The following is a 13594-nucleotide window of genomic DNA, read 5'->3' as shown; positions in this document are numbered from 1 at the left end:
ATTCGCGTTAGTATTTTGCAGCTGTGGCTTATTAAACTGATTGTTCGGTAATTTTCACATCTGTCAATACCTGCTTTCTTTGGGATTGGAATTATTATATTCTTCTTGAAGTCTGAGGGTATTTCGCCTGTCTCATACATCTTGCTCACCAGATAGTAGAGTTTTGTCAGGACTGGCTCTCCCAAGGCCGTCAATAGTTCTAATGGAATGTTGTCTATTCCCGGGGCCTTGTTTCGACTCAGGTCTTTCAGTGCCCTGTCAAACTCTTCACGCAGTATTGTATCTCCCATTTCGTCTTCATTTACATTCTCTTCCATTTCCAGAATATTGTCCTCAAGAACGTCGCCCTTGTATAGACCCTCTATATACTCCTTCACCTTTCTGCTTTCCCTTCTTTGCTTAGGACTGGGTTTCCATCTGAGCTCTTGATATTCATACAAGTGGTTCTCTTTTCTCCAAAGGGCTCTTTAATATTCCTGTAGGCAGTATCTATCTTACCCCTCGTGAGATAAGCCTCTACATCCTTACATTTGTCCTCTAGCCATCCCTGCTTAGCCATTTTGCACTTCCTGTCAATCTCATTTTTGAGACGTTTGTATTCCTTTTTGCCTGCTTCATTTTCCGCATTTTTGTATTTTCTCCTTTCATCAATTAAATTCAGTATCTCTTCTGTTACCCAAGGATTTCTACTAGCCCTCGTCTTTTTACCTACTTGATCCTCTGCTGCCTTCACTACTTCATCCTTCAGAGCTACCCATTCTTATTCTACTGTATTTCTTTCCTCCATTCCTGTCAATTGTTCCCTTATGCTGTCCCTGAAACTCTGTACAACCTCTGGTTTAGTCTCCTTAAATTCCCACCTTTTTGCAATTTCTTCAGTTTTAATCTACAGTTCATAACCAACAGATTGTGGTCACAGAGTCCACATCTGCCCCTGGAAATGTCCTACAATTTAAAACCTGGTTCCTAAATCTCTGTCTTACCATTACATAATCTATGTGATACCTTTTAGTGTCTCCAGGATTCTTCCATGTATACAACCTTCTTTTATGATTCTTGAACCAAGTGTTAGCTATGATTAAGTTATGCTCTGTACAAAATTCTACCAGGCGGCTTCCTCTTTCATTTCTTAGCCCTAATCCATATTCTCCTACTAGGTTTCCTTCCTTTCCTTTTCCTACTGTTGAATTCCAATCACCTATGACTATTAAATTTTTGTCTCCCTTCACTACCTGAATAATTTCTTTTATCTCATCATACATTTCATCAATTTCTTCATCATCTGCAGAGCTAGTTGGCATATAAACTTGTACTATCGTAGTAGGTGTGGGCTTTGTGTCTATCTTGGCCACAATAATGTGTTCACTATGCTGTTTGTAGTAGCTTACCTGCACTCCTATTTTCCTATTCATTATTAAAGCTGCCCCTGCGTTACACCTATTTGATTTTGTATTTATAACCCTGTATTCACCTGACCAAAAGTCTTGTTCTCCTGCACCAAACTTCACTAATTCCCACTGTATCTAACTTTAACCTATCCATTTCCCTTTTTAAGTTTTCTAACCTACCTGCCCGATTAAGGGATCTGACATTCCATGCTCCGATCCATAGAACGCCAGTTTTCTTTCTCCTGATAACGACGTCCTCTTGAGTTGTCCCCGCCTGGAGATCCGAATGGGGGACTATTTTACCTCCAGAATATTTTACCCAAGAGGACGCCACCATCATTTAACCATACAGTAAAGCTGTATGCCCTCGGGAAAAATTACGGCTGTAGTTTCCCCTTGCTTTCAGCCGTTCGCAGTACCAGCACAGCAAGGCCGTTTTGGTTAATGTTACAAGGCCAGATCAGTCAATCATCCAGACTGTTGCCCCTGCAACTACTGAAAAGGCTGCTGCCCCTCTTCAGGAACCACATGTTTGTCTGGCCTCTCAACAGGTACCCCTCTGTTGTGGTTGCACCTACGGTACAGCCATCTGTATCGCTGAGGCACGCAAGCCTCCCCACCAACGGCAAGGTCCATGGTTCATACTGCTGTACACCTCCAAAACTGTGGAAGAACTAGCCTTTCCATAAGCTTGCCACCATACTCGCCAATGATGGTCATCCAGCTTAATGTAGAATTGTAATTCATCAATGAAGACAATGTGATGCCTTGCATCAGCAGTCCATGCTTCACAGTCACAGCACTGCTCCAAACACAGTCATTGTATGGTTTTTACAGATGTCTATTCATGGGATGTTAATTCACTAATATGGCTCCTGCTGTATCCAACCCATGGTGCAAGATGATACAGAATCCTGCAGTGGGCCCTTTACTCATTTTTTGGTAGCACATGCAGGGGGATGGTTTACAATGTGCTTGATGCACAATACGGTTATCCTCGCTTGTGGTGATCAGACATGGTTGACCAGGACATTGATGACGAGTATGCCAGAGCTCATATTCCCATGCAGTACAACAGTGGGCCACTATCACATCTAAATGCCCCAAAAATCTGGACATTGTGTGATTCGATCTGCTGGCCACATGGAGAACCACAATAATGCCTCTTTCAAACTCTATCAGGAGCTGATAACACTGTATCATACAAGTATGTGACATCTCTGTGTCCTTTGCAGTGGCCACTCAGCATCTGACACTGTTCATAACCCTTATACAGCACATCAGGTCTAGTAACAACAATGAACATGAACAACACTTATGCACACTGGTGGTGGCCATTCTGCCTCAGACAATTGCAATCTAATCAGTTACTTACCAACTGTGGTATCCACAACTATTAAATCTCCGCACCGAGCAGAGGTGCTCTCCATTACATGCGGTCGAGAAATGCATAGTTGGTTGCACTTCTCTGTGCACAGCCCGCTGCTAACATCGCAAGCTGCCTTCATGTGTGCGTGTTTCGAAACACAGCGATTGGCCTCTCATAATGCTCAGCAATTAGCCACTCAGAATATACAGCAACCCCAGTTGCCAGCTCAATTAACTATGGAGCCTTATTTAACACTGCTCTGATATCTACAAGCCAGTCATCATCAAGCTTTGTTTCTACCCCTCAACTCTGAAGTGCTATGCTCCGATGGACCTGTTGTTCGAAGCTGATTCAGCTGCGCTCTGGACTTAGAATCCGAATGCTAAACTCAAACTTGGACTTCAATGTTCACTAGGCTTAGTATGGACTTGTGATTTCCGCCAAATTTCAGGTGCACTTCTTGGACATTGGTATAACCACCATCAATTTATATAATTTTCCATAAAGTGTTCACCTACAACTTGGCACTTGGTAACAGAATTGTTTGTATCAGTGTTGTGTCAATAAACCATAGAATGGTGATAATGTGTTTTATTCCTAAGTATAACACAATAAAATGGAGACGAGCCAACAATCATCTACATTGGAATTTCTACTCACACAATTTATTCATCAGCTGGAAGAGCACCAGAAGCTGCTACTGAATACCCTCCAATCACTTCTTCAAAGCTCACTGCAGGTGCAAGCAACACAACAAGTGCTGCCTTTTCCTTCCTTTGATGAGACTTTAGGGGACTGGGAAGCCTATGAGTCAAGATTACTGGAGCATTTCCATGCATTCAGGGTAACTGATGCCAGCCTCATGAAATCTTTGTTTTTGTCATGGTCAAAACCTGAGACTGACTGGCTACTGTGCAAATTAGTTCCCTTATCTAAGCCTTCAGAGCTCATCTTTCCAAATATTCATTCGTTGCAGACTAAATATTACCAGTGGCATACCCATGTTACTTACTCCTGGGTAGCATTCTACCAGTGCAAGAAACAGCCAAACCTGTCTCTTAGAGAATGGGCCACGGAGTTGCAAGTTTTAGGGAAAAAATGTCATTTCATTACCCCTAAAAGTATGGAGTCATGTGCAGAAGAAATGATCAGGGACATGATCACCCGGGGTACTCCAGACAGGGATTTCCAGCACAAGCCACTTCAACTCGAAGACCTGTCATTAGACAAAGTTTTGGACTTAGCACAAAGCTTTGAAGTGACCTGAGCAGCAAGCAAGAAACTGGAGTCATGGATCGACATAGCAGCTGTTAATGTAAACTCATTCAAGCCAACAGCCAATGGCCATACTAATGGTGATTTGGATGTAGCAACTTTACAGGCAGGACACCGTACCATTAACCAACAACGTCCTCCACCCCACTTGAGTCAATCAAACCAGTCTTGGGTACCGAAATGATTGTCATAGTGTCCTGATTGTTTTACAAAATATCAACGCAAAGACTGTCCTGACAGATGGGCCTATTCCAAAACCTGTTCTACCAATGGCAATTTAACTTCTGTATGTCTTAACTCCCATCAGGCAAGACAACCTCCTACCAAACAGATGACTGTTAATCTGGTAGCCACTATTGACCATCAAGAGATCTCCAATAAGATTTTAACAGAAGTGCAAATTGCAGAGAAACCATTTATATTACAAGTAGACACTGGTGCAGCTGTGAGCATTCTGAATTATTGTACCTATTTGAAACTTGGACCTCCTCCCTTGCAAAAAACAAAGAGACTTCTAATGGTTTATAATGAACATACCATCCCAGTACATAGCCAAGTTGAACTGCTGATGACATTTTATAACGTCACCCACCAAATTACCCTCTAAGTCGTTAATAGTGAGAACTTGTTTGGACTTCACTCTTTCCAGAAATTTGGATTTTCAATAGAAGATTCTGTGAATTCAGTATCTAAAGATGTTCCAACCTCAGACACTTTGCTAGGATTATGAGGACCTGTTCACCCCAGAACTCAGCACCACAAAGGAGTTTGAGGTGCACATCGCTCTGAAACACAATGCACAGCCTTGGTACTTTCGAGCCCATGCTGTTAGGTTAGCTCTCACAGACCAAGTAAAAGAAGAATTGTATTGTCTAATTGCAACTGGAGTTCTAGAATCTATTCCTTCCAGTCAATGGGCTCCCCAATTAGTCATAGTGTGAAAGCCATCAGGGAAGATCTGCCTGTGCAGTAATTTTAAAATAACTGCCAATGCCCAGTCAGACATCGAGACATATCCTATTTGGAAGCCGTAAGAATTACTGTCAAAATTGAAAGGTGGAAACTTCTTCTCTAAGACAGACCTAGAGGATGTATACCACTAACTTCCCCTTGATGCAGAATCTCAATAGTTTCTTACACTTAACATGCCGCATGGGCTTCATCGTTTGAAATGCCTAATGTTTGGTATAACAAGTACTCCTGCCATTTATAAATGATTCTTGGAACAGTTAGTACTTAATGAAGATGAATGCATTAACTATTTGGATGACATCACTGAAACAGGGAGAACCACAGAGGAACACGTTCACAATTTGAAATCTTTATTCAGATCTTAAGGGCGACTGGCCTAAAATGCAGGAAAGAAAAATGTTGTTTTTCCAGCCTGAGACTGAGTACCTCAGCCACATAATCTTCATCTTGGGCATTTGTCGAAGCCAGAATCAAACTTCCCAGACCAATATCACTAAAGCAACTTCATTCCTTTCTGGGTATGATATTGTGTTATCAAAAGTTTTTACCCGCAGCAGCAACAGAAACTGTGTCCTTGTCCCAGTTATGCAAAAAAGGTTTGCCTTTCCAGTGAACATCAGCTTGTGAGCATGCCTCCCACAGGATGAAATCCCAGTTTTTGACGACGCTGTGCCTTGCACGTTTTGATCCAGAAAGCAGATAGTTATTGCAACAGACGCACCTGATATAGGTGTCAGGGTGGTCCTGGCACACAAGGAGGTGCATCGAAAACATTTACTAACACCCAACACAGGTACTCCCAAATAGAAAAAGAAATGCTGGCCATCATCTTCGTATTATAGAAATACCACATTTTGGTTTGGCACAAAGTTTCACCTCATCACAGACCATAAACAGCTGATCATCTTATTCAATCCAGCAGTGAAGATTCCAGACAGGACTGTTCACTGCCTCCAGCACTGGGTTTTATTTCTGGCATGCTACCAGTATGAGATTCACTTCTGCAACATGACTGAGCATGCCAACATTGATGTCCTCTCCCGTCTTCCATGGGGACCCGATACAGAGTTCAACAAAGAAGAAATTCTGTGTTTTCACACTGATGAAGAAGCAGAAGCCACCATAGATTCTTTTCCCATTACCAGCTCCCGGGTCACAGACGCAACCGGTAGTGATGAGGTATTCTCAACAAGTCTGGAGTCACATACTTCATGGATGGCCCGAACGACAATCTCCCAAGGCTTCTGCAGCATTCCGTCAGTTCTTTTAATGCCTGCCATCAGCTCATGTTGATCAGGGGAGTAATGCTACTTGTTTCCAACAAGGGACACCCATGAATAGTCATTCCTTATTCTTTACGTCCTGCACTATTGCACCAACATCACTGAGGAGGTATCCTGAACTAAACTGCTGGCTCACAGGTTCACCTAATGGCCGGGCATGAACCAGGAGACTGAACGACTCACCCCAACATGTTCATCCTGCCAAAGCCAGCAGGCACCCCCACAACATTCATTTGCTTCTTGGCCACCATATGCTCATCCTTGGGAGCTGGTACACACTGATTTTGCCGGTGCAGTGTTTAGCATTATGTTCTTGATAGTGGTTGATGCTTACTCCCAATTTCTGTACATTGTCCAATGCAATGCCAACACCATCATGGCCTTAGAAAAAAAAAATTGTGTTTGAAGATCTGCCGGAAGTGCTCGTAACTGTCAATGGTCCACAATTCCATAGCGAGGAGTTTTGTGGTTTCTGTGACCACATGGCATTCGCCACATTCCAACACCTCCTTCCATCCACAATCGAATGGAGAACCCGAGAGGATGGTATGCAATTTCAACTCAGATGAAGAAATACCTCCAGGATCACTCCACTGATGCATCACTAACTTTTTTTTGAGCAGTTACAGGTCCACACCCATCAGATACAAAAGTCTTGTGGAACTTCTACACAGATTGCAGCCCTCTTAAGCCTGATCACGCCGATGCCAAGGCCAGCACCACTACTGCCTGCTTCCAAGTTCCATCCTGAGACTTCAGTGAGGACAAAAGGATTTGGCTGGCAACCACCCTGGATTCCGGTAACAACTGTCCAGCATCAGGGCCAGAAGGTCTTTGGAGTGCAGCTCCTGGACCAGGAGATTCTACCACATGCCAATCAATTTCACCCCAAAATAGTTTCCCAACAGTTTTTCTGTCCCCGTCTCAGAACCACCATTACCAATTACCTGGTTCCCATCCTACCCAAAGCCACACAACCACAGTAACACCAGACTTATACATGCCTTTTGTCTACATCCAGCTGATCAACACCACACCCCAAAAAGAGCACCTTATCCCAGACATCTCCCAGCCCCCCAAGCTGCACTTTCCGGCCTATGAGATGTTGTCCTGTCACCAACAATGAGTAATTCTAAATGAAGATGAAGACATGCCACTGGCTACTCCTACTCCACTGGCTCTGCTGCTGAGGTCCACATGGTACAACCTTCACTCCCGGCCGGGGCGTTTTCGTCCATATGCTCCTGTGCTCCGAGTCACCAACACTGCTGCATTTACAGCAGGTGCTTCCCTGCTTCCCCTAGGGGGGAGGTGTGTGGCATCCACCACTATTAAATCTCCACACCGAGCAGTGTGTGCTCCATTACGTAAGGCCAAGAAATGCATCATTCACTGCACTTCTCCCTGCGCAGCCCACTGCTAACATCACAGGCTGCCTTAGCATATGCGTGCTTCAAAACACAGCCTCCTATAACACTCAGCGATTGACCGCCCAGAATATACAGGGACCCCAGCCACTGGCTCCATTAACTATGGAGCCTTATTTAACAGTGCTCCTGAAGTCTACAAGTCAGTTCTCATCATGCCATGTTTCCACTCCACAACTCAGAAGTGCTGTGCTGCGGTAGATCTGCTGTTCGATGTTGATTTGATTGCGCTGTGGATTTAGAATCCAATTGCTATACTGGAACTTGGACTTCAATGTTCATAAGGCTTAGCATGAAATGGACTTGTGATTTCCACCGGAATTCTGCATTTCACTTGCACTTCCTTGACACTGGTATAACCACCATCAATTTATATAATTTTCCATAACGTGTTCATCTACAACTTTGTGCCTGGTAACAGAAGTATTTGTATCAGTGCTTTGAAAATAAACCTTGGAATGGTGATATATTAATTGTGTTATTCCTAGTTATAACACCAGCTGATGATGTGTATATTATGAAGTTGCATTGATGTGCACATCACAGTTGTTTGCAGAGTATAGATACAGATGTAGATGTAGACATCTGACGATGTCTCCTGAGTGTTTCACTTTCTTTTGTTAGGCAGTGTATATTCAGGCTATTCAACAGATTATATGATGGCCTGGCTGCTGAGTCAGTCTGAGCTGTACATTAATTTGTGACCTTAAAACTGGTGGTTTTGTAGGATGACAACTTAGATCTATTATTAACTGTAGCTACACCACTGAAGAAAATGGTTTTCATGTTCACTTTAATACATCTTCATAAAATCTGTGGGAGATGATGTATCATTTGGGTAATTTATAGTGTTCAAAGAATTCCTGTGCTACTTCTTTCTACTTGCATATACTGTGAAGCTACTTTTTCTTTCATTTGAGATTAGCAGGTACCACTTCTTTAATAGAATTTATATGATACATCAAGGCACAGTATTCCAACAAAATCTGGAGGTAATCACATAGCATTCAAAAATGGTTAAGAGAACAATAAAAGGGACAGTTAATTTCTTTAATATTTTGTTTAACTTTAAAATCTTAAACAATTCTTCTTATTCCAAAGATACCTTTTCGACTTTCTGTAACTCTTTCAAAGTTGTTTATTGTCATGCTTTTTCAAGTTTAGGGATTTGTGTCCATTTCTATGTTTGCTTAAACCATTTCCTTAGTTCTAGGGCAGCACTAGTTTATCAGCCTATTAATTATCCCTACTTAGTTTACCAGTTCATTTGATTGCCACCACATTTTCCACACTAAGTAGTTCTCTAGCAGAGTGAATGACCAAAGAAATGTTTTAAAAAAATATCAATTCATTTTCTGTAAATGGTCTATAGATTAACTTAGAAAATACACAGTGAAATAAATTCAATAAAATGCAAGATATAACACAACTGATAACAATAATGTGTGAAATGTACATAAAACTGAATATTAAAACATTCTGGGAGTACATATTTGTAAGAACCTGAATTGGTAATGCTGTATTATGGATGTTATCAAACACTAATTCAACAACTTATGCTCTATGTGCATGCTGATTTCAATGATGAAAGTGGGCAAAAGGTTACCTTACTTTGCATATTTTCATTCACTACTGTCATAAAGAATACTGTAATGTTCTGTGGCAAATCTACAAATATATAGTATTCATTGCATAGAAATAAGTTGTAAGGATAATATTTGATGGCCTTTCTCAAAACTCACATTGGCCATTGTTTATCTATATCTATCATCATTGCCCAGCCCAAAACGCCATGGATAGAAACTTGAAATTTATAGAGGGTGTGGATCTTATACTGCAGGTGTTGTTTACAAATGGATTGTTCAAATTCCGCTCCAAGGGGTTAAATAGGGAATGAAAGGATTTTTGAAGGTCCGTCACTATTAAGCCAATTTTGAACCTAGAACTACAAATACTGGTATTTGAATACTGACAGAAATTTAAAAAAAAATTGTGTTCAGCATTTTTGGAAATTCAACTATTAAGGGGGTAAAACTGTGGGTGAAAAATATTTTTAGAAGTAAATGATTACTAAAAAAATATTAAAGCATTTTGAAAGCTACCTCTATGAAAATCAATATTTGACTTCTCAGTTAAAAATAACAATAAAAATATGAGTTTCAGTATTTTTGGAAATTTAACCCCTAAGGTGGTGAAGTAAGGAATGCAAATTTTTAGGAAAATATTTCATAAAATTAAAACATTTTTAAACTTTGAAAACTGGTATTTCCCTGCTCAGTTAGATGTAAAGAAATATGTGTTAAGTGACGAAAGTTCTATAGAAATATCACCACAAGAATGCAAAAGCATCATTAACAAGAGACTGACTCCAGCTGCCAGAATTGCATTTCAGTCAGATGTAAATTCGGAAAAGACCATGCCTCTATGCCCTTCATTAGGGTGAAAACTTTAGAAGGTGTTGCAATTTGTGAACAACATAAAAACTCGATTAAACAGAAACAGAAAAAGTCTGTTCAGACCATACAGTATATTTGAATGAAGCAGTGGGGCACTACGCTACTTGAATATAAATAAGATAAATATTAAAGCCAGTAATGCAAATGGTCAGCAAGCAGCTTTATTTTCATTACAAAAATTTATCATATATGTAAAATGACTGACATGTTCCACATCATAACAAGGTATCACAGATATGATACTGAAACACACAAGAACTGAAGCAACTCAATAAATTAAATAAAAATCTTATACTGTTGCTCTTCCTTGTTAGAAGATTCATTCACCAATGTGGGAGGAAGAACGAAAAATTATTTTTGTCTCCTAAATTTGCATTATTTCTAAACTTTCTTAAGAAACTGCAACACCTGCAACTTACATGAGGTATGTGATGACACCAAGTGCCCACATATCAGTAGCTAAGGAGAGAGGCTCGTAACTGACAATCTCAGGTGCTGCGAATTCTGGGGTTGCCAGAGTGGTTCGTAGATGTGTACCAGGCTCAAGTTCCTGGGAAAGTCCTAAGTCCACCAACTTCAGCTGTAGTCCTCCACCAACGAGAAGTATATTTTCAGGCTGTAAATAAATTCTGTCATGTTAACGGATTTTTTGGTCTCTACCTGGCAGAACAATTTAATATTGCAGGGTGAAAAGCAAACAGACTGCTTTGATCAACTATTTTTTTTTAATTTTTTCAGCAAGAAGTTGACTAGATAAGGTCTAGTATTCACAAAGACTTTAATGTGCAAGAAACTAAACCTTGGAAACTGAAGATAAAAACCAACTGCTTAGAATCTTTGCTTGTGAGATCATATACAATGTGTTACATTGAGTGTTCATTTTTTGTGTTATCTGTCAAATACAGTACATCACAATGGTTAACAGATTTTACTTTCTATACTGTGGCATAAGTGTATAAATAAAGAAGATGAAAATGTATAAATGTCAATGTGAATAGTGGCCACCGTATGAGAGAATCACTTAAATACAAATATCACATGAACTGTAATTTTTAACAAACCATAGACATTAACATAGTTTTTTTAGTGTAATAATGGTAGCAAAGCATAAAACTTATTAAATTACCATTTAGAGACTGATTATTATGAAAACTGTACAAAAAACACACATTATATTACAGCATACATGTAGTGTGAATGCAGTATGGTGAAACCTCTAAACACACACCCATGTAAAACACTCCTTTGCTTCAGTGCTGCAAAAATTTCCACATGACACCCTTGTAACATATCTCCCATTTCGATGCACTTCTCTTTAGTATAACACATGCTGCCACTTCCTTTATGGCACTTTTCCATGAAGCACGAGAAGGCTCATAAAAGCTGTCAGCAGATGCCAGGAGGCTTAAAACGTTGCACAAGACGAAGGGTGGGCTGTTGTTAACAACTGGACGTGGGAAACCTTCCTCCTAGCTGCATTCCTAGCTTCCAGCTGCTGGTCGTACACCTCATAAAGCTTATGTCACATGAGGGTTCCTACCACCAGCCTAGTTGTAACACAATGGCTACATGAAATAAGAAAGAAAAAAACCATTTTCAGGGGCCAAGAAACTGCATATCATACAGAAGTACAACAAAAACAAGATGTTGTTATAAAAAGGATTCAAGCTGCCTCTTGGGATGCCATCTTTGATATTAGAAGGGAATGTTAGGAAACTGAAGTATCTCTAACAAATTGCTTTTAAAGCATAAAGTGAAGTCTGGGTGTACTGAGCTGGAAAATGTTTTAATACAGTGGATAGAACAACCTAGGTCTCCAGTAATTCCTTTTATTATTTTCAAACAAGGAAAGATACAGGATGGATTAAAACCATATGGGAAGGACAGGTTGATACTAACCACACAGAGACGGCATTGTGTTGCAAACATGCACATTGAAAAAGAATGCTAGAAATATTCAGCTTTCAGGCTAAGTCCTTTGTCAGATGTGGAAAAACAACACACACACACACACACACACACACACACACACACACTCTGAAACTGTGTCCGAGATAAGTAAGTAATCTAGCTGGGTAGGTGAGGGGGGGGGGGGGGGGGAGGTAGATGGTTTAGGATTCTGGGTGAAAATATCCTCCACACCCCTCCCAGTGTGGTTTTCCACCACCCATCACATCTACGCAAGTTCTCAATCTGTACCTACTCCATCCGTGCTCCGTGTCCCACACATCTTCCTGTACCACCTACTCCAGTCCTGTCACGGGCATCTCCTACCACATCAAGGCAGGACCACCTGTGAAAGCAAACATCTGATCTACCATTATCTACCAAATTGTACCCAAGAGACAGCTGGACTAGCCAGTTGCTGAGCATGCCTCCCAACACGATGTGTGTTACTTTAACAACTGATTCGCAACCTGTGCCATGATTCGCAACCTGTGCCATCTGGATTATTCCACCAGCCTGAGATTTTTTGAACTGCACAGGTGGTAACTCCCTCTGAGAAATATCTTTCATTACCACAACCCTCTTAGCCTCAGTATTCACAAGTGCCTGCCCTCCATCTGCTTATCCCTCTTTCCTGATCTCACTGCGTAGTCCTTATCCCTTCTCAGTTTCTCTAATCTTCTTTTCTGTTTCCCCCCACTCCAAGCACCGCCTCCCCACACTGTATATAACAGACCTTTCCTGTCCCTGCAACACTAGATACAGGAATTGTGAGGAAAAGATTAGAATAATTACTGCATGTACAGAGGCATTCAAACAATCATTCTTTCCTAGCTCCATACGTAAATGGAACACGGAAGAAATGACCGGTATAATAGGATGCACCCTTTGCCATGCAACTCACAGTGGTTTGCAGAATTTAGATTTAGATGTAGATGTACATGTGAGTTGTGGCTGTGTGCATATATGTGAGGTTTCTATGTCTGATGAAGGAGTTACTCCAAACGCTTAGTATCTCTAGCATTCTTTTCCATTGTGCCCATCTCCAACTCAGAATCTCCTCTATGTGGAGAGCAGCAATCTTTCCTTTCAATATTGCTATCATTTTATTACTTTTGTATTTTGTGACTGTATAGTATAATGGCAACAGAGTATGATATCAAAAATAATACTGCTATCATTTTATTACTTTTGTATTTTGTGACTGTATAGTATAATGGCAACAGAGTATGATATCAAAAATACATAATGAAGCCACCCTAGATTTGTTTGGTGTTGTGCAGTAAGTCAAGCAAAGGCTATAGACATTGTGAGCAAGATGAAAACAGAAAATTTTACTAGAACAATGGGGTGCCTCCACATAGGTTTGGAGGACATCCTGGAACTGTACACCATAAAATCTGTGGTGAGGATGCATCTGTTTACAAAGATAATGCACCTGCCAGGAAAATGGTGTCTTAGTAGGTTTGACAGCACA

At 40.7% G+C, this 13594-nt stretch overlaps 1 protein-coding gene across 1 annotated transcript in view; it reads right to left on the bottom strand.

Moving 5' to 3' along the window:
* Nucleotides 1–13594, bottom strand: part of LOC126474959 (death-associated protein kinase dapk-1-like) — a 314370-nt gene that overhangs the window by 257556 nt on the left and 43220 nt on the right. Inside the window, exon 5 of the mRNA XM_050102484.1 lies at nt 10590–10786. Coding sequence (XP_049958441.1) covers nt 10590–10786 — 197 coding nt within the window. The remainder of the gene's footprint in view (nt 1–10589; nt 10787–13594) is intronic.

This window comes from Schistocerca serialis, chromosome 4, assembly GCF_023864345.2.
Source record: "Schistocerca serialis cubense isolate TAMUIC-IGC-003099 chromosome 4, iqSchSeri2.2, whole genome shotgun sequence".
NCBI classification, from domain to species: domain Eukaryota; kingdom Metazoa; phylum Arthropoda; class Insecta; order Orthoptera; family Acrididae; genus Schistocerca; species Schistocerca serialis.
The sequence above is the reverse complement of the archived record's forward strand: the minus strand, read 5'-3'. Positions and strand labels throughout refer to the sequence as shown.